Source organism: Camellia sinensis, chromosome 12, assembly GCF_055761805.1.
Source record: "Camellia sinensis isolate YWXY chromosome 12, ASM5576180v1, whole genome shotgun sequence".
Taxonomy (NCBI): domain Eukaryota; kingdom Viridiplantae; phylum Streptophyta; class Magnoliopsida; order Ericales; family Theaceae; genus Camellia; species Camellia sinensis.
In genome coordinates this window covers 151,062,864-151,088,844 of record NC_138972.1, presented here as the reverse complement: position 1 = coordinate 151,088,844, position 25,981 = coordinate 151,062,864, and the positions used below count along the sequence as shown (strand labels likewise).

The 25,981-nt window shown below is 35.4% G+C and overlaps 3 protein-coding genes across 3 annotated transcripts; 2 read left to right on the top strand and 1 right to left on the bottom strand.

Moving 5' to 3' along the window:
* Positions 1–19: 19 nt before the first annotated feature.
* On the top strand, positions 20–754 carry LOC145804302 (uncharacterized). The gene is made up of 2 exons (XM_082897993.1): positions 20–175; positions 257–754. The coding sequence occupies exons 1-2, from the start codon at positions 98–100 to the stop codon at positions 590–592; spliced, it is 414 nt and encodes a 137-aa protein (XP_082754119.1). The 5' UTR covers positions 20–97; the 3' UTR covers positions 593–754.
* Positions 755–2,463: 1,709 nt separating this feature from the next.
* Positions 2,464–5,226, top strand: LOC114287324 (COBRA-like protein 6). Its single transcript, XM_082900183.1, has 6 exons — positions 2,464–2,700; positions 2,829–2,908; positions 3,386–3,836; positions 4,024–4,177; positions 4,443–4,711; positions 4,901–5,226. Exons 1-6 carry the CDS (start codon positions 2,589–2,591, stop codon positions 5,182–5,184), a joined length of 1,350 nt encoding a protein of 449 aa, XP_082756309.1. The 5' UTR covers positions 2,464–2,588; the 3' UTR covers positions 5,185–5,226.
* A 609-nt stretch (positions 5,227–5,835) lies between these two features.
* On the bottom strand, positions 5,836–15,068 carry LOC114287325 (uncharacterized protein At4g06598). The gene is made up of 5 exons (XM_082900184.1): positions 14,826–15,068; positions 12,062–12,785; positions 9,516–9,595; positions 9,291–9,413; positions 5,836–6,466 (listed from the first exon to the last, which is right to left on the bottom strand). The coding sequence occupies exons 2-5, from the start codon at positions 12,763–12,765 to the stop codon at positions 6,261–6,263; spliced, it is 1,113 nt and encodes a 370-aa protein (XP_082756310.1). The 5' UTR covers positions 12,766–12,785; positions 14,826–15,068; the 3' UTR covers positions 5,836–6,260.
* Positions 15,069–25,981: the final 10,913 nt, after the last annotated feature.

The following is a 25,981-nucleotide window of genomic DNA, read 5'->3' as shown; positions in this document are numbered from 1 at the left end:
AACTAATGTTTTATGTTTAATAAAACTAACATATAATTTACTACAAACAAACAGAGTCAAATTCCAAGTTGAACTCAAAGATAATTCAGGTTCAATAATGGCAACAATATTCCAAGATCATGCAGAAAAGTTCTTTTCAATTTCATCTACTGACCTAATGAAGCATACAACACAGGTCAAATAAATTAACATACTTCATCTTCAAATTCACTATTTTTCTTCCCAAATTTTTAAATATTCTACATATATTATGCAGGATGGAAAAGTTTCAAACGAAGCCCTTCCAAAATTGAATGTGCCAGAATATCACATTATTCAACTAAAGCCTCACCAATATCAGTTCCGTGGACAAGCAATGCTTCAACATGTCATCACATCAGTGAACAATGATGATGCAGAACCCTCAATCATAACTCTTGCTTCAAAACCACATCAACAATCTGTCCAAATAGAACCCAAGGCAAAGAAAGAACTATTTCCATCAACTATTGGTACAAATGTTGCTTCTGATATTTCAACTGCTGCTGTTGGTACAAATTCTGCTTCTGATATTTCGGCTGCAACAAGTGTACCCTCTACCAAATCTCTCTAGAAAGAACACTCTACACTATAATATTTTTGTAATAGGTTACTACAATGTGACATATTTTTGGTTTGGTATGGCTCAGGTGGTTTGGTTTGTAACATATTTTTGTTGTTGCCTGTTTGGAACTACAATGTGCTAGACACAACTCAATATTACTTTTGGTTTGGTTTGGTTCTTATTGCTTGTGAAAGGAAATTATCCAATATTACTTACAATGGGTACTAACCCACTTACAACTCTCATTCTCTTCCTGCATGAATAGTTTGAACTTTATTTTTATAGTACTATTTTGAAAATCAAAAAAATATGATGTGCGTTGATTCTTGTTACAGATCATAAACTTCAAGTTCTTGTTGTATCTCAAAAGCTATTGAACTTTCCACATGTTCATTACATGTAGACCTCAAAACATGCTAAGTCATTGTCTTCCTCCCATATCTGCAGATTTATACAAATAAGCAACATGAATGCAAGATGCCCCTCATTTGTTGTCACATTTAATAGTCCATAATGTTTTTCATTTAATTCTATTTCATTTTTTCGATCTATGATTCATCCAGAATACCAAATTTATTAACAAAATTATATTATTATCTCCTTTTATTAATGGGCATCAGCTAGCGTGCTTTGCACGCAACCCCCTCACTAGTATATATATATAAGTAAAACAAGCATAAATATTCGTGTCTAATAGTGAAACAGTTATTTGATCCCAAAAAAAAAGTGAAAAAGTTACTAAAAGATCCAAACTTATATTACTATTAGATTTTGGTAACCGAAATTCAAATAATTATTAAGAGGGTCCAATTCATTTAAAAGTCTTCAAAAAATAATAATAATATTAGTTATAAATATTGAGTTAAGTAAGCAGACTTAAGATTTAGAATTTTTTTTTAAGATTGGATTTGGGTTAGCTACAGTAATCATGTTTCACAAATTAATACCCAAAATAATCAAATTAGTCATAGTGTGAGTTATACTTAGAATAATCTATTTATACATTTTAAATTTTAAATATTTTTTTTAGAGTAATAATATACAAACAAAATTATTATACTAAAAACCTATATACACAGATTTGTACCTATTTACTTCAAATCAAAAACTTATTAAAATAGCTTATTATTTATAAATAAATAAATAAGTGATACTATACAAATTTTACAAATAATTTTTACTCGCATGAGTTATCCCTATCATATTATTTAAATATGTCCTATTATAAATTTCAAAATTTCTTCCCTACAAACTCATAATATCTGTTAGTTCAAAAATTAAACGTTGTAAAAAAAAATTAGTTTATATAACATTTTCTATGTTAAAAATATTATTATTGCATTATTGTGATTAATTTTCATATAAAATTTTTATTATTTTTTGATTGAAATGTTAGTGGCAAGAGGTCAAAAAACGATCTCAATCCCCGCAAAGACGCATTCTCATCACCTAAATATGGTAAAAACAAAGCTTTAATTCTGATTTATTTGTTTTAGAGAGAGAAACATCTACATTTATATACATTTTATATCGGTGAATTACACTTTTTATCATTGTAATTTGTTTCAAATTTTATTTTAGTCTTATTAATTTTAATTTTAATAATTTGAGCTCTCTCTTTTAGTGTAATTTCAATTTGGTCTTTTTATTCAAATTCAATGTTAAAATTAACGATTTTATAACAAATGCATATAAAAAAAATTGACGATTATTTGGAGACCAAATAAAAACTAAACTTACAATGTAGTTTCAAAATTGTTTAAATTGAATTCATAGCATGTGAAATTTAAGTTAAACTATAAGGTAAAAGTGTAATTTTCCCATACGTTATATATAGAGAGAGGAGAGAGAAAATGAAAGAGAGAGATGAGATTATACATACAGCCATACCCATACATGTAATGTAACTATGCAATGCATGGTCTCTCTCTCTCTCCTCTTATATATCTCTCTCTATATACAAGGAATGACACAAAACAGCAGAGCTTAAGATTGAGGAGAGAGAATGAGAGTCAGAGAAATGGATTGGAACCCATTTTTGTTTTTGGATCAAAGGCCAATCTGCTTGGTATTGACTGTGTTTTCCTTCTCTCTCATCAGTTCTCTTTCACTAACTTGTGAGTATTCTTCAAATACGTCAATTTTTGTTGGAGCAAATTAGAATTGTTTGAGACATCATAGATTTAATTTGCATTTTTTTGTAAAATCTTTGAGACTTTTTTGCATTTGATTGTGGGAAATGCAGATGGGTATGATCCATTGGATCCTAATGGAAACATCACTATCAAATGGGATGTTATGCAAATGAATGAAGATACACAAGATGTAAGTTATTGTTTGTTATAATTTATATGTATGTGATGCACCCGTATTCATATTATTATTTTTTTTTTTTTTGCAAGTAATTCAAGTTTGATTACATTTTAAAAATAATAATAAGATCCACAATGATGCATGAAAATTTATATATATAGAAAGTGAAGTGATTTTACAAAATATTTCGATAATATTTAATAACAAATAGATTTTGAAAACTTTATTCCTAAAATCCAAGAGACTTTATTACAATCCCCATATTAAATTTAAATTTATATCATATATTCTATTTGTAATGTACCTTTTGAAATAATTTTTTTATTTGGGTCGAAGGTTTTGGTCCTCAGAACTGGCGTGACCTGAGCGCATCAAAAAAAGCTAGTTGGCCTTAACCTGCATACCCAAATTCATATCCCAAATTCATTCTATTTTCAGCTCACCACCAGGCTCAAAGCTCCAATTAAAAATTCTATACAATATTTGCAGGTAAGAGTAGTCATTTTCAATTACCAGATGTACCGACATATCGAGCCACCGGGTTGGAGGCTAAGTTGGACATGGCAGGGCGATGAGGTAATTTGGAATATGTGGGGTGCTGAAACTACTGAACAAGGCAATTGTTCAGCTTTCAAGGGAAAGCAACTTCCTCATTGTTGTGAAAAGAAGCCAGTTATTATTGACCTTATGCCTGGAGTTTCTTACAATAAGCAAGTTGCTAATTGTTGCAAAGGAGGGGTATTATCGTCCATTATACAAGGCCCGAACTTGTTTGGCGCCGCTTTTCAGATGAATGTTGGTGCTTCCACTACCTCTACAAATATTTCAATGCCGGGAAATTTCACTCTTGGGCTTGTTGGTTATACTTGTGGAGATCCGGTTGAGGTTGCGCCGAGCAAGTTTATTGAGGATAATGGCCGGCGACAAACGCAAGCTCTTGGTAAGTCACACTAAGTTGGTAATTTCTAAAGCTATAACAAAGGTCTAGTTGGGAAGAGCAAAAGTTGGATTCACCAATTTCGCCCCTTCATTGACTAGAAGAAGTGAACATAATTTAGCTTCTGTTTTATACACTATTCTCTTTCTTTTTCTTTCTTATGTTCTTCTGTTGTTTCGGTTTGTTGTAGCCACATATAATGTGACTTGTTCATACTCTCAATTTCGCGCTTCACCGACTCCAACTTGTTGTGTTTCCTTGTCTGCATTCTACAATGAAACCATCGTTTCATGCCCTCTCTGTAGTTGTCGCTGCCAAGGACAACCTGAAGCAAAATGTGTAAGGTAAATCCCCTTATTCTTGTAAAGAACTTTATCAGCTTTCTAAATCATGTTCTCATTTTATCAGGCCATTTTCTCATGAAAAGAAATCAAGGAGAAAACACTTTTGAGATAGGAATCAGTATCTAACGAGTTCAATGGTTCTAGTATGAACAAAAGAAAAAATGAACAACATCACAATGAGATTCTAATCTGAAAACAACTGATTTCATCCAGTTTTTAAAAACTATCTTAATTTCCATTTCACTATTTTTACTGATAACCGCAGGCCCGGTGACTCACCATCAGTGTTGCAATTGCCTAATGAAGCTCCACAGCCAATAGTGCAGTGTACACAACACATGTGCCCCATAAAAGTGCACTGGCACGTTAAAGTAAGTTACACGCAGTACTGGCGGGTCAAAATCACAGTGACAAACTTGAATTATGCAAAGAATTATAGCCAATGGAACTTGGTGGTGTTACATCCCAACATGCGAAGTGTGACAGAAGTTTTTAGCTTCAACTATAAGGCACTCAATCAATATGGTGACCTAAGTAAGTTGGTTGATACTCTATTTATCACATTTTTTGATAGTTTCACTTATTTTGATGATCATTCAAGTTCTATGGATGGTTATGAAATGCATCAAGATTAAAGGTTATTCCCTTTATTTTATAAGAATGTTTGCGTTTGGTGAGAAAGAATCTTACATGTTCCTCCACTTTCTAACCTCATTTATCCAGACGATACGGGAATGTTTTATGGTATTCAGTACTACAACGACATGTTACTCCAATCAGGGTACAACGGAAATATACAAACTGAGATGGTACTACACAAAGATACAGGGATTTTCACTTTCAGGGAAGGATGGGCTTTTCCAAGAAAAATTTCCTTCAATGGTGATGACTGTGTCATGCCCTCTCCAGATGACTACCCAAGGCTCCCAAACGATGGCCACCTCAGTGCACCATTTACATTCAGCATAATTGTTTCCTCATTATTGTTAATTGTAGTATTGTTTTGAAAAATTAAAAAATATATATTTTGACTCTTGTTTTTAAGTACACATTTTATTTTATTTTATTAGCATTTTACTTGTAATGTTTTCTAAAGTTTTGATCTAGATCAGATCATGTAGATAGATATTTGTCCAGAAAACCCCTGAATATTTCACACCAAAACACAGTTCTTCAGGAAGACAATGATAATGAAAAATCAACCAAGAGACAGAAGTAGAGAGAAATTAAGGAAACAAAAGGGGTTCAAAAGGACAGATTAATCCTACGAATCAGCATACAGTGCATTTATCAATACCAAACTCCAAATGGTGAACAACTTCCAAAACAGAGAAAGGAAAGAGAATTATCACCGTCCACCTAAGCGGTCAATTACCTTGTTTCGATGTTAAAATTGAGTTGCTACATTACATCCCTAACCATATTGTAAACAGAAGCCTTGTGCACTTCATATGACAACATTTAATCATATTTCCTGAGGACATGCGCATAAATACCAAAATATCACGACGATACAGTAAATGTTTAAGTCTACCCACCCTTTCTCAGCCAAAAGGGAAATAAAATAAATAAATAAAGGCTCATAACAAACAGAGCACAACAGTCTAACTGGCAACCTGGAAACTCAAGGCATCAATCATGTCATGAATAAAACAGAATTTCCGAAGCATAGCTTTTTATTACACATTTAGCACAATGCATTTAGAAGTACAGCCTCAACAATGTGTGCAGCATAACGAAAAGTATAAAATAAGGAAAATTTATGAATTTTAATAGCTGGAACATACAGGGGGAGATGAACAATGATCAAGCTGTTCGAGTCACCACCTCCGGTGAGTCAACCCGCCAAAAACACAAGTTCTTGGCATGACTACCAGGTGCACATACGTATTAATTAAAAACCCAAAAACAAAAATTAAAAGCAAAAACAGAAAGGCAAGATGTCAAACAAGCAAAGCTTCAGCAAAGAGGGCAGGCACCATGAGCGGGAACTGCAAATATTTGTCAATGGCATGGAAACATCAGTTGAGGCAAAGTCACGGAACGGCACAGCACAAACGGCTTGCTAGCTACGTCACATGGTTCAAATGTTAAGTGGGCCTGAAATAGGGTCATGACCAGAACTAGCATCCTTGTGTTTCAAAGAAAGGTTTGCAAATTGGAAATCAAGGTCCCTACTTTTGGTGCGTCGATGGCCCGAAGATGGTTGCTGTTGTTGCGGTGGCTGTTGTTGTTGCTGATACAGCGCTCGCAGCCTTCCAATCTCTCTCTCCAATACATCATGTTCCACTGCACAAAGCCTAAATTGTCTTAGTTTCTCAATGAATATGCGGAAATGAATTCCCAGCTTGCCTGCATAGCACAGCCTGATATCTCTCTTCTAAGGTTGTGTTTGGATTATGAATTTGGATAGAGATTTGGAAACGAAAAGAAAATATTAGCCTCTCATTCTTTCTTTGAATTCAAGTGTCATATATTATTGAAACGCTAATTTAAAATGAGTAATGCTAAGGATCATGAAAAAAATATCATGAAGATGATCATGAAATATTTTCCACATTTGGATTACACATACAATAAAACATCACACACTAATCAAAAGATGAAAAATCTTCATGATGCATTTCATGATTTTTTTCATGATCCCTAAGATTATTCATTTAAAATCAATGCAGAACATGCAAGGGAAAGCCAATATATCCCAACAGGAAACTAATAATCTCTCCAAGCAAACAAGAAACTGTTTATCCAAAGCTACGTAGCATAAACATCCTACAAAAAACACGGTCAATTTTGGACACCAAAATTCTGGGTAACTCCTCAAGATGTGTCCACACTTGGGTGGTGTTAATATCATGGATTTGGAAAGGAAAATGAAAATGAAAAGGTTAATGAAATATAAGCTAAATTTTTTCACCATTTCTTGGTGGGTGGGGACGGAGGGACAAAAAAATACACCCAGAGAAGTGTACAACCTTTTCTTCTCAATTTGAAAAGTTTCACACGTACACAGGGTGACCACAAGTCAAGTGTGCAACAGACACTAGTGATATATGTAGTAGCCTTATATTTACATGGTGCTGTATCCTCTCCATATATTGTCCTTCTAAAGGATTCATTGTGCATTGTATTTGTGTTGAGAGTCCAATTGTGTCAATGTCTTGTGTGTAATTCTATGCTACTAAGCTCTACAGTCTCAGTTTACTGCAAAGCAAACGATTTCCAGGCCGATGATAAGCATTTCTTGCAACAAACCAACCAATATACAAATGTATACAATACTGTGACATATAAACTACTAAAATATAAACAAATGGATGTGTGGGTCCCCCAATTGTGTGTCCGACATGGGCACGCCACCTTCCTAAAAATGAATGTGGTTCTTAGACTAAAAAGAATTTGTGCCATAAAGTCATAGCTACAACACAATGCAAGAACAAGTGATCAATAGTCTCCTCTCCCCTTTTACATATGACACATCATTGTGGAAGCAAAAGGCAATTAGGCCTCATTTCCTAAATCATGCCATTGGCATTAAGCTTCTTGCAAGCCACAGACCATGCAGACCCTTTAACTTCGAGAGGTACAATAGCCACAGACCAGATGAATGAACAGTCCACACTCAATTAATGGTTCCACAATTCAAGGAGACACCACCAAGTCCTCCACTAGACAATACTATCCAACTCATCAATCCTTCTTAAGATATAATTTTTGGAGTTCTTTTTAACTTCCCAAAACCTCCTTACACTAAATACTAATTCTATCAAAAGCAACCAACAAAAGAAGGCTCTGTCTAGGAAACGGACATGTGGATATATTTGTCATGTGACACAACATGGATATGACACAGACATGCGGATATATTTGTCATGTCAATCTAATTTTTTTTTATAGATGATCTACACATAAAATTGAATAAAGTTTGTGGACAGGAGACAATTCAAACTCCTATAAATGGCGTGCTAGTGACATTGGCTATCTCAGTAATTTTTTAAGTTTTTATGAAAATATGTACAAAAAAAAATAAAAGAGTGATGTGATCTTGTAGTGGGCCTTTTTTGGCTAAAATAGCCTATTGATAAACAAGGCCTAAGTAATATCTTGATAAGTCTTTTTTTGTAGTGCTAAGGCTCACAATTTTACCATATCATTTTATATAGTTTTTTAAATTCCAGAAATACTTGGATCCAACTCTATCAAAAGAAAACCCCTACAAGTGATGTAGCCTTTTTCCTTCCAGTCGTCCATTGGTAATGTGAACAACAAAGCAAGAAAAAAGGCCTCTTTACAAATAACGTACAGCTCCATGAAAAACCAATATATATATACAAAAGCCTTAATTATAAAGAATTAATAATTTCAAGAGTGATCACAATGGTTATATGGATTAGGATGTAGAAGAATCAATGCAGGAAAACATCTTTAATTGTATTTTTTATAAAACTAATAATGGTTTTGGATTTAATACACCGCCTAACCATTTCATAAATTTTTTTTGATCAACCATTCGTAATTTTATAGGAGCCTTTTCATGGAAAAAGAATTTGCAATAGTGCAAAGCTCTGTCTAGGAATGTTTCTTCATGCTACAAAAGAACAAAGTCCACATGAGAACTGAAAATAGTAAAAGATGTTATGTTACTGACAGATAAACTACCATAAGCTCTCACTCCAAATATAAAACCTCTACAGTAGTTCCAGCAGTACTAGTGTCCAAAATGCCAGCAAAAGCTCCTGAAGATGCCTCCGTGTTCCTTTCTGCTCATTTCAACACAGTTTCTCTTCAATTTCCATTTAGGAATTCCTAATTTCCAATTACCCTTAAACTGCATCCATTATCAAAGTTCCCATATTTTTTAGGAATTTCCAATGCTGTCTATTGTTTCCATTTCACAAACAGGAAACAATGATATACAAAGTCACCAACTTGTTCTAACACACCACATTTTCTTTTCTTTTGTGATAAGTAAATATACTTTTAACATGTCACTATATCTAGTAAACCAGCACCTGATGAATGTGAACTAATGAGAGTTATAAAAACTGATTTAGACTTTCAAGCAACAGAAGCAAACATGACTTACAAAAGTTCAAGAAGTATGAAAACTTACAGTACTTGATAAGCTGCTCCTGGGCTAAATTTTCCAAACGTTGCTTCAGAGCTTTGTTCTCCATGCTCAGAATAAGATTCTGCTGGTTGACAAATTCAAGCTCAGCAGAAACTTCAGATCCTTCTGACTGTAATCATAATGAGGAGTAACATCAGCTTATTATAACAAAATACAGTCTAACCTATCCACGAAAATTCGACCTCAAAATTTCGTAGTTTATAATACTTGCCTGTAAAGCTTGCACATTCTTTTCCAACTCAGCAATGTATTGAAGCTTCCGGACCCGTGAACGTTGAGCAAATTGCCTTCATAATAGCATTTCAGATTTACTATACAACTTTTATATCAAATTAATCATCTCTTAACCATTTTGGATTACAACAATCCTTTTTTAAGAATAGCAGACATCTTGTATCAAACTACCAAATGTATTTAATAGTATAGTAGTACTTACTAACACAAGATTTGGAACACATATTCAACATAGGGGCCAAAAACCCAACACACCCTTTTTCTTTGAACATATAAGTGGAAAAGAGCTCTTGCATCATTACACATTTTTCAGCATTTCTCTCCCAAAAAACTCTACATGTGATTTACTAGTTTATAATCCATTTTGTGGTGCAACCAGGGAACAACTATCAACTAGTTTAAAAAGTTCTTACATCAGCTCAAGCAACTTAATTTTAAAATCACATAACTGTTATGAATTAATTCCACTTCCAGAGCAACTTAAATTTAATTAGACAAAATCCAAAATTTGGTTATATGTTTCTTTATATTAATGGTCCTCACATCCTCTTAACCCCTTCATCACATATTTACACCTTGTCATACTGATCAGACAATTCAATATAAGAAAAATGTTTGAGACCCCTAAAAAAATTCCCACAATGATGTGGCATAATAGATGCCAACTTTTGATTTGTCAGACATTCAATCATAAAAGCCTCACTACCTTGCCTAAATTGTGGGTCTCTATCATTTCTCTTTCGGTAAAATATTGACAATAAATAAGAGCCAGAAATCCTATACAATTAAAATTGTGTGAACACCATGTTTATATATAATAGAGAAGGGATGGAGGAGTTATATCTCAGTAAAAAGTTGTGTAACTACTGCAAATTAGTCAGAGACAAGCAAGAAAGTGAGAGGAGTTGTCTCTTAGTTGAGAGTTGTGATAATGTGGGAGGCATGAAAAAAGAAAGAGCTATTATACCCAAAAACGAAAGAAAAAAAAAAAAAAAAAAAAAAAGAGCTAAAAAGCACAAACACGGACACAAATGCGGATACAAACACAGACTCAGGACACTATGATTTCAAAAAAATGCGGACACAGATGTAGCAGAAACACGGCAACAAAATATTTTTTCATATATTTATTTGCTATGTAGACTAATATTACATCTACTTAACAAAAACAAATACTAATTTGATACTTTTAATAAATAAATCATAACCTTTAAATTAACAGTAATCATTTATATCTTTTTTATGGATAGTTCATTAAGTATTTAAATCTAAGCAAAAAATAATAAACATTCAACATTCAATATCCATCAAAAGAACTAAAGAAAAAAGGTAAAAAATAACTAGCTGGCGTGTCCCCAAAGTGTCCCCCACCCACGTGTCTCCGGTGTGTCCCCTGAAAACAAATTAATTAAATAAATTAACACGCCACATGGCCTGTCCCCTACGTGTCCCCACAATGTTCTCGTGTCTGACACCCTACAGCACTTGTTTTTAAGTGTTGGTGCTTCATTGGTTGACAAAAGGCTTGAAGCAGATCAGTTTCTAAAGTGTTATAAGCTAGAAGTGAAGAAAAATAAAGAAAGAAAACAAGGAGAAATTCTAAGAACCACGCCCAGGGATAGAATCATCACATCATACAATTGCAAAGTTTTAAAAGTTCTGGAAATGTCATATTCTCCATTGAATTAAATAAGCTTTATATAGACTAGAATTCCTAATCTCACAAGTAAAAACGCATTTAAAACCTTCTGAAAAAACATATTTGGAGACCAAATAATATAACTTGAACCGTATTATGACTCATAAGCAGCACGTACAGCCCATGCCAAAATAACCCTAACATATGAAACATAAAAAAATCATATAGAAAACCAACCAAAGTTGTACTAACCTAAAAAAAATATAAATAGACTCTAACCAAAATATGATTAAGTCACAAGTAGATCTGGCTTGAAACCATCCACCATTCATTTTCTTTACCACCAAAGTAAAAAACAAGAAAATAGGAGGAAATATTGCTATTTATCTCTGTCCTTCAACCACAGTAAACCAATTAAGAGTTGTTATATGGAGGTCACCTTTTATGTAAAATTTACATATTTTAGACAAATTAACTACCTTCTATATCTTAGAAAGATTCATTCGCTCTCTAATGAGTATTAGCTACTTATTCAAATATACAGAATTACAGATTTACTGGACACTTATCTTTAATAATATCACAAGAGGATAGCAATCAACCTTCAAAGAGTAAAGAGTCGCAAAATATCCACACTTTAAATTGATCAAATAACAGAAGTCTATCCCAAGTAACTCAATAGAGTCAAATACAGATCATGGCAACAAATAAGCAGCAATAAACAATAAGCAGCAGTTGAGAGTTAAGATCAACAAACATTGCAGTTCTAATGTAATATCAAAAAATAACTTATCCCAAAAAAAAAAAAAAAGTTAATACCAAAAAAATACAAGCAGGCAGGCTAATATTGTCAGGTATTAAAGCAAAGAATAGGACATACTGCTTAGCACGTTTTGTATCTGTTTCTACTGTAGAAGGCTTAGCATGAGCAGAATCCTTCCTTTCAGAGGCAGTTTTTGGATCATGAGGACCAGATTCAATTGGATCGTGAATTTCAGTGGCTGCAGATGGAATCAAATCTGCTTCTTGTGGAACACATGATGATCCTGAACTTTGCATAATGACATTGTCTCTAGCAGAAAGAACACCTCTTGGATGTGACATTGAATTCAAAGAAAAATCCCGTGCCCGATTCTTTGGTTTTCCCAAAGAAGAATGCTGCACATCTTTATATTGTTCAAAGTCTTGTGATCCCCATGAAGGCACTGAAACCATATTTTTAAATGTGTACTCATCCTGAACTGCATAATCAATAGTAGATGCATTAGCTACATCTATATATGCAAAGGAGTCACTTGATGAACGCCGATGACCTCCTTTGCGCACAGGTGTTTCAGGTTCGTTAAGGAGTTCATCCAGCCACGAAGGTTGCTCCTCCATCAGAAAGCTCTCAGAGGAAGTACGCTGGTGATTCGAATTCACCTCTCTGTGCTTTGCAATACCTTTAGGTCCAATAGCAGGGCTAGGGACATAATCAACAAAATTCGGAGAAATACTAGGAAATGGACTTTTAGGAGGAAGTAGAGGGTGTTTTCCATAGTAAATTGCATTTCTGATGTTTGATGACCCCTTGATATTTTCCATGACCCAATTCCCACTAGTCCCTGTCAAAAATGTAGTACAAATTGACAAAATATTAAATAAAGGGGAAAGTATTAAGAAGAAAGGAAAAGGAAAATTCCAAGACGACTAGTATGGGAAATAATATTAACTCCAAAACATGATCCAAAGAAAACAGATACAGAAGGAGACAATGCACAGTATAACAAACATCGAACACAGTTGTGCATTATTAATCCATAAGAAGAAGAAAATACCCTAAATTAAGCAAAATAAGCATCCTAGATGAACCCAGTACTTTTAAGCAAATAACTTCTCTTACATAAGTTACTCCCACAACAACCCAAACAAAATATTAAAAAATAAAATAAGAGGAAATTAGAACTAGAGAGGGTTACCTAGTAGGTGAAAAGAGTCTCAAATGGGAAGAGGGCTACCCACTGCTTGATTTAAGATGCATACAGTGAGAACCACTTCAAAAGGGCTACTTCAGAAAGAATTAACTTGATGATACTGTAGCCATAACTTGGTTAGAACTTAGAAGATGTAATCCTCTTTGAACACCTAGAACTGATCCATTAGGCCTCACTCCACTCAACAAGACTCTTTGATTGAATATTAGTTGGTTGAGTTATTTCTTGGTTTGTTATGGTTTAGCATATTAGAGGTACATTAGCCATTATGAAAACCTAGGTCAGTTGGTATCAAGTTTAGTGGTCCTTTGGCTATAAACTATGCTAAATTGAATAAGGTCCAGAAATCAAAATTTCCAAGCAAAAATTTCAAGTTTAAAAAAGTTGCTATCCTTTAAAACTTATTTTCTAAGAGTTTCTACTTTCATGATTTTTCATATTGTTTCCAATAGAACAATTTCCCAAAATTAGTTTACCACTAGATTTGCGTGAAATCTTTCTATTTATAAAAATAAAAAATAAATAAATAAATAAATAAAATTGGGCTTTTTGATTATGATATCAGCAACTCTCAGGAGTGCTATCACTTAATTAGAAGGAGTTTCTTTAGTCTATAAATAAAGCTATTCTACTGCAATCAGATTAGAGTAACTTGGTATTAAACCTCGAGTTTTTTATGTACTAACCATTTCCTATTTTTCTCTATTTCAAACTTCTCCTAATTCTTCTTCTCTTTCCACTACTTGTTCTGATTGTTCATAAAATTCAACAAGCTAAATTCTTAAATTACAGCCATCATACTTCATCTTCCTGATCTACAAGCCATCAAACATCCCTTTTATCTCCATTAACCCAAAAGCCATGAGAAGTTTTAGTTTTAACCCACCAAGCAAGTGACTGTAATCAGCATCATGAAATCTCAAGTGTAATCCTACGTCAAGGGGTGTAGAAAAGAGCACTGCCAGCAGCCAAATTGAAACCAACCCAAATGAGAGTTTCCAAGAACAATGAATACAAATGAGTGGTAATTTGTTATGATCCTGAACAATTAGAAAGCTTAGTTTCATTGGTTACATCAATTGTGGAGAATTTGGCATGTTAGGTAATTGCATAATAAAATTTACACCTTCGAACAACTTCTTAGTTCTTCCAATTGAGGAAAGAACAAAGCACCGAGCTAGGCCTGTCAATCAGAGCGGGCTGAGCCAGATGATGGATGAGCCCGGATTACAATTCTTACGCTCAGGCACTTTCTTTTTCTTTTATTTATAACCTGGTGTCCGGGCCAGCTTTAAGTGCATCCATGAGTTCAGTGTGAGATTTTTCTATTTTAAAAATCAAATAAAAAGGTTGGCCACTAAAAACAAATATGTAATTTAAAGGTCCGTAAATCACCTCTAAAACTATCTTCCCCATAAAGAGATGCTTCCAGATTAGCAGAAGCAAGAAAACGTAGGGTTCCAGCAAGTAATTTCAATCAAAACATTACTAAAAAAAAAAATCTCATTTTTTTTCTCTCAGCTCCCAGTTAAAAATAACTTTTAAAACGAAGATTCACAAATTTCTTTCCTGATATCCTCTGCCCCATTTTCCCAGCAACCAAACAGATTTATTCAAAGAAAATCGAACAACAACAGATTCGCATAAAAGAAAGAGGGAAAAAATGCTGACCTTTTTTAGATGAAGATAAAGATTATGGAAATTCTTGGAATGCAATGTGAATCGGAGTGAACGATGATCAAAACATAGGATATGAGTCTCTCCCTCTCTCTCTCTCTCTCTCCCCCCTAGGGTTTTTTACCCCTCACCTCTCTCTTATCGACTGTCGTTGACGATCCGTATTGAATTAAGCGTTCGTTATTTTGGTCTAGGCCAAAAAGACTTGTTTAGAAGGGTATTTAATTTTGTTGATTTTTTTTAAGAAAAAAAATTATATTAACTTTAAATTGAATATGATGTTTTATTTTATTAAATTTAAAAATTTATTTTATTTTCTGTGATTTAAAAAAAAAAAAAAACCTCCAAACTGACATTCCAACCCCTAAAAAGGCTTTGGATTTGAGAACTCAACCAAGACAAAAAAAAAAAAAAAAAAAAAAAAACCTTTTATTTTATTTTACTTTATTATCTACTGCCCCATTAGTTTTTTTTTTTTTCATAACCAGTTGGCAGTGGCCTCTCTCGCCAGCTAAACATGAGTGGACGAAATTAAAAAAAAAAACTTTTTAAAAAAATATTAAATAAATTCTGTTTTCTAAGTAATGTTAGACACTTAAAATATTTATTAAATGTCTAATTTTATAAATTTTTTTGAGATCTTTAACATTTTTCAAATTATAAACATACCTTTTTAAATTTACTTAAAATATGAATTACGTGATTTTGAAAATTAAAATTATTTTTTGTTAAAATTTATCATTTAAAAAAATTAACAAAAAAATAAAAATTTTAATTGCTCTCTTATACAATAATAAAATTGTTAGAATTATTATTTAAAATATATTTTTGGGAGAGCAATGTTACACTACATCTGCCTACAACAATATCTTATTTTAAAACATACATGTCCAAACCCCAATAGATGTCTAAATTTCATTGTTTTTATTTTATTTTTTTTTTACGCCAAATCACATTGACCGTCTTGTATTATTAGTATGATTGTTAGGTGGTGTTTGATAAAGTTGAAAATTAAAAATTAAATATTAAATTTTTTAAGTTAAAAAATTATTTGATAAAAATTTAAATATTGAATTAAAAAAAAGTTGTTTGATATGTATAAAATAAAATTTATTATTTTTAAATTATATATTTTAATTTTTATATTGTGATGATAGTGGTGGAGTGGCATAGTGGTGATGGTAGTGGTGATAGCGATGATAGTAGTAGTAAAATAATGGTGATATTCATGACAATAATGACAATGGTGATGAAAGTGATGGTAGAAGTGGTGGTGATGACGGCGACAGCATGATGGTGGCGGTGGTGGTAGTGGTAGTGGTAGTGGTAGTTCTAGCATAATAGTAGTGGTAGTGATAGCAATAGTAATGATGGTGGTAATGGTAGTAGTAATAGTGACATGATGGTGGTGGTTGAAGTGGTGGTAGTGGTAGTGGTAGCGGTAGCGGAGTCCAAATCATCTACCATGGTTTCCTGCGGTGGTCTCCAAAACGACGTCATTTTGGATAAAGTGACGTCATTTTATTTAGTTTTTTTTTTTTTAATTCAAAATTTTCATTTCTCCCTTTTTCTCCTCTCTGTATCGTCTTCTTTGCTTTGCACCATCGATTTGAGTCAGTGAACCCTAGTACAGAGAAAGAGGCATCGTGAGAAGCGACTGAAAGTCGGAGTGAAGAACTGAAAGAGAATGAATACTAACTGAGAGAGGAACTAAGAGACGAAAGAGATGGCGGATATAGAGGAGCACCGCAATGGCGAGCAAAGGATCACGGGCATCAGTGAGTCCGGCAGTGATGCGATGGCAGGAAGGCGACATTGCGGCGACAGCGAGGTCTATTTCATCATCTTGCTATTATATATATATATATATATATGTCTATATGTATAGATTTGTTATTGATTTTGGTTTGGTTCAGTCACATAATCTGTTGGGGATTCATAGATGGGTTGTTATTGATTTTTCAAAAACACATAAATAGATTGGAACCATATATGATTTATTTAACCCATATATGTTGATTTATTTAACCCATTTCACTTAGGCCTCATTTGGGAAGTGTTTCTTTTAGCCAAAAAGTCAAAAAGTTATTAAAAAAATTAAAAAGCCAACAACCCATACCAAAAAGTCAAAGATTTCATTTTCTCTCTACTTTTTGCACATCTTTTCGTAAAAAGTCAAAAAGTCATCCCAAATATACTAGTTTTTTTTACATTACATTTTAGCCAAAAAGTCAAAAAAGTTACTAAAAAAGCCTGTTCCCAAACGAGACCTTAATCTATATGAAATCAATTAATTCAGATTCTAATCTATTTGATTCAGATTTTAACCCATGATTCAGATTTTTTTGAAATCAATTAATTCAGATTTTTTCATATGAAATGAGTTCACTCACTGAAGTAGGTAAATTTTATATTCTATATGTATAAGTCAGATTTTTTCATATGAAATTTTATGTTCTATATATATATATAGTTAATCACATTGATCTGTTCTAGTGAATTCATATTTGTTGTTAGATAGTTAATCACATTTACTTGTAAATATTATTTTCTGATTCATACATTTATTTGTGGATTCATATAATTTTTTTTATTATATATTTATATATATGATTCAGAGAATCGAGTGGATCATTTGTTAGATTTAATCATCATTAAGAAACAGTTATATTCGGTGCAGCGTTGATGTATGATGAGACTGCTGAATCTTTTACATGGTTGTTTCAAATTTTTCTGGAGGCAATGCCAAACAAAACTCTGAAAACTATTTTCACAGATCAAGATGTTACGATGGCTAAGGCCATTCCAATTGTCATGCCCGATACTGTAACAACCCTCACCTCTGATTAGTGTTAAACTGTGTTTGAGCATAATAAGTAATTAATTAGAATGAAATCCTAATCTGTTTGGATGAGTGTGTTGCTTAAATTACATTTCTATCTGTTTGTCGTAAAATGACCTGTTCATGTTTTAGTTTCGAATTGCGAATTGAAAGCCTTATCAGCGACCGATTCCGAAATTGATTTGTATTATATGCTAATTAGGATTTATAGGATTTTATGGTAGGTTTAATTAAAATTCGATTTGGAACGATTAGATTAGATTAAATAATGTTAAACTAATTGAACCTAGGTAATTACACTTTTGCCATTATAGTAGGCCACTTTGTTAAAACTTTGTTTAGAGTTTAATTCACATTTTGATGTGCCATTCTTCATCTCATTTCCTAGACCAAAAACGAGAGAGAAAGAGAGACAGAGTTGGAAGAAAATTTTAGTTCAACAAGAATTTTGTTTGAAATTAGAGGAATTGAAGGAGATTTGCAAAATTGAGCTTCCATACTTGGAATTCAAGATCTAAGGTAGGAAACTCACCCTCTTGAACATGAAATTGAGTTGTTTCTTGCATGGTTCATGGAAATATTGGAGATTAGAGTCAAGTTATAGCCTAAAAAGGTGAATTGAGTAGCATTGTGTGCATGCATGTCCATATCATTGAGTTTGGAGCTCATTTACATGAGAATTTCCACATGCATGTCCATATTTTGGTTATAGTCCATGAATTCACCATGTTTTAGAGTTCAATCTTGCATTTGACCATGTTTTGGAGCATTGGAATCCATAAAAACTCATGCATGTTATGTTCTTACATAGTTCATGAAAGTTTCTTTGAAATTGTGTTCAATTGTCTCACCTTTGGGCTTGATTTTACAAAATTGATCTTCAAAACATGTTGTAGTATGAGTTTCCAAGTGTTTTCCAGCAAAATTGGCCCAAAAGGTTGAGTTTTGATAAGTTTAATTCTTGGTTTGAGCTTTGGAAGCAAATCTGGAAAACCCAAATTTTGGCTTCCACCCTCAAGCGAAAAATTCCACGCTCGAGCAACCACCTTTGTGTTTAGGGCTCCGCTCGAGCAACGGAATGCTGGCTCAAGCGTAGTTTGCAAGCTCTCAGGTTTTTGTGGACGCAGAAGCACGCTCGAGCGATGAGACCTACGCTCGAGCGAGGAACTATGTCTCACGCTCAAGCGAGCATCGAGCGGGGATTTTCAACAACCAGTACTTTTGCATTTTTTACTAACCGCTCGAGCGAGGGAGTCTACGCTCGAACGACCCCTCTGTTTTGGTAAGCTCGCTCGAGCGTAGAAAGCCACGCTCGAGCGAAACCCCTGTTTCAGCAAAAAATTTGAAAAGTGTTTTGAAGCACATTTTTGCATCCTCATTCCATCCTAGGCATTCCTAGGCCATGTTTAAGACATCTTAATGAGGATAATGTTATAGAACCACACCGAGTCAAGTTAAGGGGCTAAGTTATTAATCCCAATGATGTAACTTAGTGTGTGTTTGTTCCGTAACTGTGTAGGGTTGGCACCCTGTAGACGCACCCGCGAGGGACCCCGCTACAGTTCGGACTCGATTTGTGTCACGGTTCTTAATCTGAACCAAAGAGTCCAAATCTGGCAAGTCGTTTTGAGAAAACAGATTTTTGAAAAGAAGTGTCAAACATGGACTGCTTTGCCAGATACAAAGTCGCCACCTAAATATTTTTTATGGGGGAATTTAGGAAACCCCGACTCGGTGCCAAAGGCCACATGTCCGTCATCACCAGAGTTGCCTTGGCTCGGGAGCTAGGGTACGATTGGGGAAGGTCAGCTATGAGCACCCCCTCTCGCCCGATCCGAAGATCGGCCTCTACTAACCGTGATATCCGTTTGTGAAAACGTTATGTGTTCTTATTCCATTTATTAGCCTAGAATTACTACGTTATGCGCGCAGCAAACAAGTATAGACTAGATTGCCTAATTTGGAAACAAGCATTGCATATCCGTTTGTTTTGGAAAAATATTTTGGAATTTGCTACTCGCAAGTAGGCTAAAATACGGATTTCAACGAGTTTTTCCAACTCAAACAATCCAACCTTCACCTACAGGCATTCAAACAGTTTATAACACATAAGAATCTAGCCACATGGTAAGCATGCTATCATGTTAACATTCACACGCATGCGAGATGCTAAAGCATAAATACTTACATCGTACTCCGTGCCAAAACAATAAACTAGTTAGCAAACATGCGTGATCCTAGTTCATGTCAAGTTAGCTAATGCAATACATGCAAGATGCAATTAGAGTAGGCTCGGCTAACTTAAGCATGGCATGTGAAATGTAATCAATTGATGCACGTATTCAATTTGGAATTGAAGTACAAATGCAGTTAGCATGATGTACCGAGCCCGGTGCATGCAAGACAAATGTATGGATGCACGCATACATAACATAAGGTATGCTAATTTAAACATGCCCTAATCTATCATCATAAGCAGGTAAATAAAAGGGAAGAAAGAAGTGGGGGTTGGAAGACATTCACACACTCACCCACACTTATTATAGATTCGTCTTCGCTCGGAGGGACCAAAAGAATAATACAGATAATTAACCTACAAGCTAATTAATTATTACAAATTGCCTAATTAGCTAACAAACTAACTAAGCTAGGAAAAACAATAAACCGCCTTGGGAAGAGAGCTCAAAGCAATGCGTGCTCGGATCTTGCTCGGAAGTGCACCGTCATGCATAGGCTGCCTCTGTTTTCCTTGATGTACTCCTCTGGAGGCTGCCAAAACCTTAGGGTTGCTTCTCTGGATATTGGGGAATGCCATCGTCTGGGTAGAATGCCCACCGGCAGTGGCATGTGATCACCGGCCATTGGTGAAGCTATCGGCAGAGGGAGGATTGCCGGTCGGCACTTAGCACTGCCGGTCGGCAGAAAGCTCCTACAGAATCTACAATTGGCAGGAACAGAGGGCAAGGCAGAGCATGGCAATACAATTCAAGGCATGTATGCACCAATTATGTCCATTATCATGTTAATGACTCAAAGGGACATGCTCCTTGGTTCTCGGACCATCAATCGCGCATTTCCATGCGTGATGGCCCAAAGGACCAAGTGTGCACATTTTGATGTCAAATGCAATGCAAACCAACAAACCAAAGTCCAATTCCTATCACTAAATCAAGGAGCAAGACATGCATGCTAAGTGCAATGCAACCTAGGCATACAAGCTAAGGATGCAACATGGAAATGCAAGATGCACATGCAAGCATGCAACCAATTATGCAAGGTTAGCATGCGAGCAAAAAAATAATGGACTTAAACAAGATTCGGGCAACTCTAATAAGGCCCAAAACAGTGGCCAAAGTGACCAAGATAAGGGACTAAACACATACACACATGCACATGTTAAAGGGGCCAACACTTAGGCACAAATGGAACAACTCTCAAACACATTTGAAAGAGGGTAATCATGGACATATGGCATGCAAGGTAAGCATTGAAAATCATGTAAAGATGGTGCCAAACCAAGCAAACAAAATAGACTAAGCATGCAATAAATGGCCCAAGTACTTGAAGCAAGTCAAAGGGACTTGAACCATGACCAAGTCAACCAAGCCTCACAAGGCTAAGGGGACTTAAAATAGGTTCAAGGCAGACCTAGACCATGCAAAGGGGGCCCCCTAGATGGTATCTAAGTGGCTCAAATTCAAAGGCATGTACAATGGCCAAAACATGGAACATGCTACACAAGCTTTCAAAGCATTAAAGAGGTGTCCGAGGCAAGCATACAAGCATGTCAAAGGGACTGAAATTACATGACAAATGGTCCCAACCCACTAAATTAAGTCAAGGATGCATGCTACACATTCACACACTTAAGGCCAACAAGCCAAAAATGTAAAGAGGCTATACAATGCATGCCATGGCCGACCCAAACAACTATGGATAGACCTCTAGCATGGTAAAATAAGCATAGAAACTTCACAAAACTAGACCTAAAAACAAGCTTGAACAAAGGTTTACAACCTAAGGCATGTTAAGGCAATAAAGTGGCATTACAAGGTAGGTATGCTAAGCATGCATGGTGTACCAAAACCAACAATAAAAAGAGGCATATTATGATATAATAGGCACAAAAAACAGCCAAGGCATGGTCAACATGAAGCTTAGCTAGATGCTCCCTCAAGAGGCCAAAAATGGTCCATTTTAAGGACAATAAGGAGAGGGGGTGGCCCTCTCCTTCTTGGGACCTCAAGGCACCATCCTCACCTCTGAAATCCCTCAAGATTTTAGTGGTGAGGAGGCCCAAACACCAAGGTCTCGGAGCTTACACAAAATAGCACAAAATGAGGCCTCTCAAAGCCTAAGAGGGGTCAAACACCTCCAAACCACAAAACACTCTAAACAAACTATTTAGAGGGCCTAAAAACAGAACTTTTTTATATTATATACCAAGCTCAAAAATAATTTTAAGATAGGTAAAAATACAATGCAAAAATGGGGAATAAAAGGACTAGTTTCTTACCCTTGAAGACCCCTTCAACAATGGTGGACCAGCAGCCTCTTTTAGGTTGAAACCAGCTCCAAAACCTCAAAAATAACCTCTTAGAACCTCAGTAACTAAGGGAAGGTGAAACACTATGTGTTGGTGTGCAATAGTAAGACACAAACACACTTTAACACACACAAGGGTAAAAAGAGAGAGGTATAGAGATAGAATATGAATCAATCCTAACCCTAGAACTCAAAACCCTAATATGGCTGTCTAAAATCTCCAAAGTGTCTAACCCTAAGCAAAGGGAGAGAAGGGCTCCTCTTATAGAGCTTTTTGTCTTGTAAATTTTACAAGACAAGCTTCTAAAGAGAGAGATCCCTCCATACACGTGTATGGAGGGGAGCCAAATGCAAGACAGCTGTATTAAAATATCTGCAAAAGCAGATGAACAGTAGTCAGCTGCCCAAAAATGCAATTGACCAAAAAAAGATAGTCGACCGGCCATCTATAGTGCCGGCCGGCCAAATATTTGGCTGGTGGCCACAAAACACAACCGGTGGCCTCAAGCCATGGCCGGTGATCGGTGGGGATGGTCTACAAGCCCTACCCTACCTCTCAAAGGCAAAACACAAGTGTTTGGTGTTGAACCAAGCACAAAACAATCGAGTTCGGAGATCCTGAGGCAAGGCGCGTAGCCGAGACCTCCGGGAACTCCAAACAAACACAAACATGGATAATCACCAAGTGTTCCAACGGTGACGTCCAAGTCTTGAGGACGGTCAAAAATGGGGTGTCTACACACCCGAGGACGCTGACTAGCCTGTCTATAGCCCAGTACTCTGTGAGTAACAATGTTGGAAAGATATGTTCAACTATGTTTATTTCTGAACGATTGACTGTACTACTTTCTGAAATGACATTTCTTACTAAATGAATGTTTGTTCTATTTGTAAACTGTATTCGTGGCATCCATAGCAACTTACTGTTACTGTACTGTTACTGCTACTGTTACAGAGATCTCTGTCAGTTCCAATGTTTGGAACTACTATTGTTTACTGTTATGATGGCCATCAATTGACTGTTCGGTCTATTAAGACCTACTATATTGTTTTACTATTGGACGTACCACGTATGACTGTTATGAATTCTAAATGACTGATATGGCATGAAATATGAGCCACTGATTGAATAACTGATTTACTGATTCAAATGAATGTTTTAATTAATAAAAGGACATTCATACTTAACCCCTTTACGCATATGTTATTCACTGGGCTTTAGCTCACTGTTTATATTTATATGTAAGTGTCCAGACACCGGATCGAAGCTAGGAGCGTCAAGTTAAGCTCTTATTTTGTCAAGCCAACCATTGTGCCTCCCTTCGAGGTTCCAAATCCGTTCAAGCCACGACTGTTTTGGAGTGTTTCAGATTCACCCTTTTGTCTTTGTTTTATAATAGATGAATAAAACTTTCCGGCTGTACAGTTTTGTTGAAGGGATTTTGTAACGCCCTCAAAATAATAACATTAAACCCAACAAATATGACATGCATTGATATGTAAAAGTTCCACATTCTTCCATTTATCAGAATTCCATTACAGAAGTATTATATGTTAACAACAAAAGCAAATGTCCTAAGGGCTTACAGCTTTCAAGTTAACACTTGGTTACAACAAAAGAGTACTAACTCATACACATTAAGCCCTTGGCCTGAATTTACATGTAATACATCAAAAAGTAAAACGACAAAAGTATGTCCGCCTCTAGCCTTCCAAGCTATGTCCTTGGAGGTGGCATGCTGCCTGTACCTGAAAATGATATTCCCATATAGGGTGAGCCACAACCCAGTAGAAATATACTAAACCAACCATGAACAATGACTAAAAGATTAACAATTGATAGATGGCCAACACTGATACATTCACATAAATCACATATTTATGTCATACGACTCATGAGTCCTAGTTACCTTTCATTTTCCTTTTTTCAACGGACAGGCATATAAGCACTACCCACATTCTCAACAGATATGTATAACAACAATATCCACATTCTCAGATAAGCAAATAAGCTATATCCACATTCTACAACAGATATGTATAACAACAATATCCACAGATAAGCATATAAGCTATATCCACACTTCACAAAGATAAGCATATGAGCTCTATCTTCACTTTACTAGACAAGCATATGAGCTGTATCTACGGAGTTCATCCCCTATCTTCTCCCAACACTATCCAGTTTAGAGGTACATCCCCCATCTTCCCCTAAACCGCGGAGTACATCCCCCATCTCCTCCTCTACACATAACGTATACAAACACATTGGTTCTATATACAATCACTCAATACATACAGTTAATGTATTCTATCAACCGTCAAGTTCCATGACACAATCCATTGATTAGTTTCCGTTTGCCTAATCATCATGCATTGTCTACAACAATTACGACTATCCTCCACCGATAGCCCACAGCAGTTATTTCTAAACAGAAAATAAATGCACAAATGGATATTCAATCAACATTTCATTTCCTCATTCCTCACAATTAATTATCCCAATTAATTAAACAATGTAATTAGGTCAATTCCCATGATTAACATTTCAACCCTTAGGTCCCTTTTTCATCAATGATTTAACATTTATTCCATTTCTCTATGCCAAACATGCATCTAGGTTTATTATGAATAAAACCCCAACTTTTGTAAAATAACACAAAAGCCCCCAAACTTTCACCAAATTACCAAACCAACCCTAACATCTCAAAATACTAAAATTTAAAGACAAAACTCATAGAGAGGAGTAGGATATCCCTACCTCGAAGTTTAAGCCAAAAAGGAGATGAAGACTCGAAGATCAACGTGCTCCAAATCCAAACTTTTTCAGATTAAATCAAAGCTCTCAACACCCTTTATCTTTTTAACAAAGGCCCTAGGCTAGATTTGGGAGATCAAATTTTAGAGAGAGTGTAAGTTTAGAGAGAGAGAGTCTCGGATCTAGGGTTTGATCAAAAAAGAAAGTGAAAAAGTGATGTTCAAAAACGCTACTGTCCGCTGATATAAAACGCGCTCGCTCGAGCGAAGCCTTTGTCGCTCGAGTGACCAGACACAGAAAACTCTCGCTCGAGCCAAGAAGTTCTCGCTCGAGCCAAAAACTCAAAAGTGCGCTCGAGCGAAAGAATGCTCGCTCGAGCCAACAACTCAAACCCTCAGGTCTGCAACCAGAAGCACGCTCGAGCGACAGACTTCTCGCTCGAGCGAAGAACAAACCAGACCGCTCGAGCCAAGAAATACAACTCTCAGGTCTAGAACCAGACGCCATCGCTCGCTCGAGCGAAGCCACTCTAGCTCGACCCACCAGACACGAACTCAACTCTCGCTCGAGCGACCAACTCCTCGCTCGAGCGAAGGTCCAAAAATCTGGGCAGCAACACTAGGCTCCCAAACACAACCAACCTGTAACAAACCTGCCCAACACATCCTATAACTCAAATATACAAAGTAAAAAGGATGTAAACAAGATAATAAACAACTACCAACATCCACAGACACATGTCCGGATCACTGTTCGACAAGGGTAAACCCGGGATCGCTATAACCTCCCCCCCCTTAAAGAATTTCGTCCCCGAAATAAGCACAAGTTTTCAAAAACAAGTTTTTCTCCATTTTAAACAATGTTACATTTTAACATTCAACAATCCAATCCATTACCGGTCTTCCCATCCCTTTAACAAGAGGCATTTTCACAATATGTAAATAACATATGTACTTTCAACATGCATTAACATTACGCATTATCTTTCCAATTTCAACAATACAT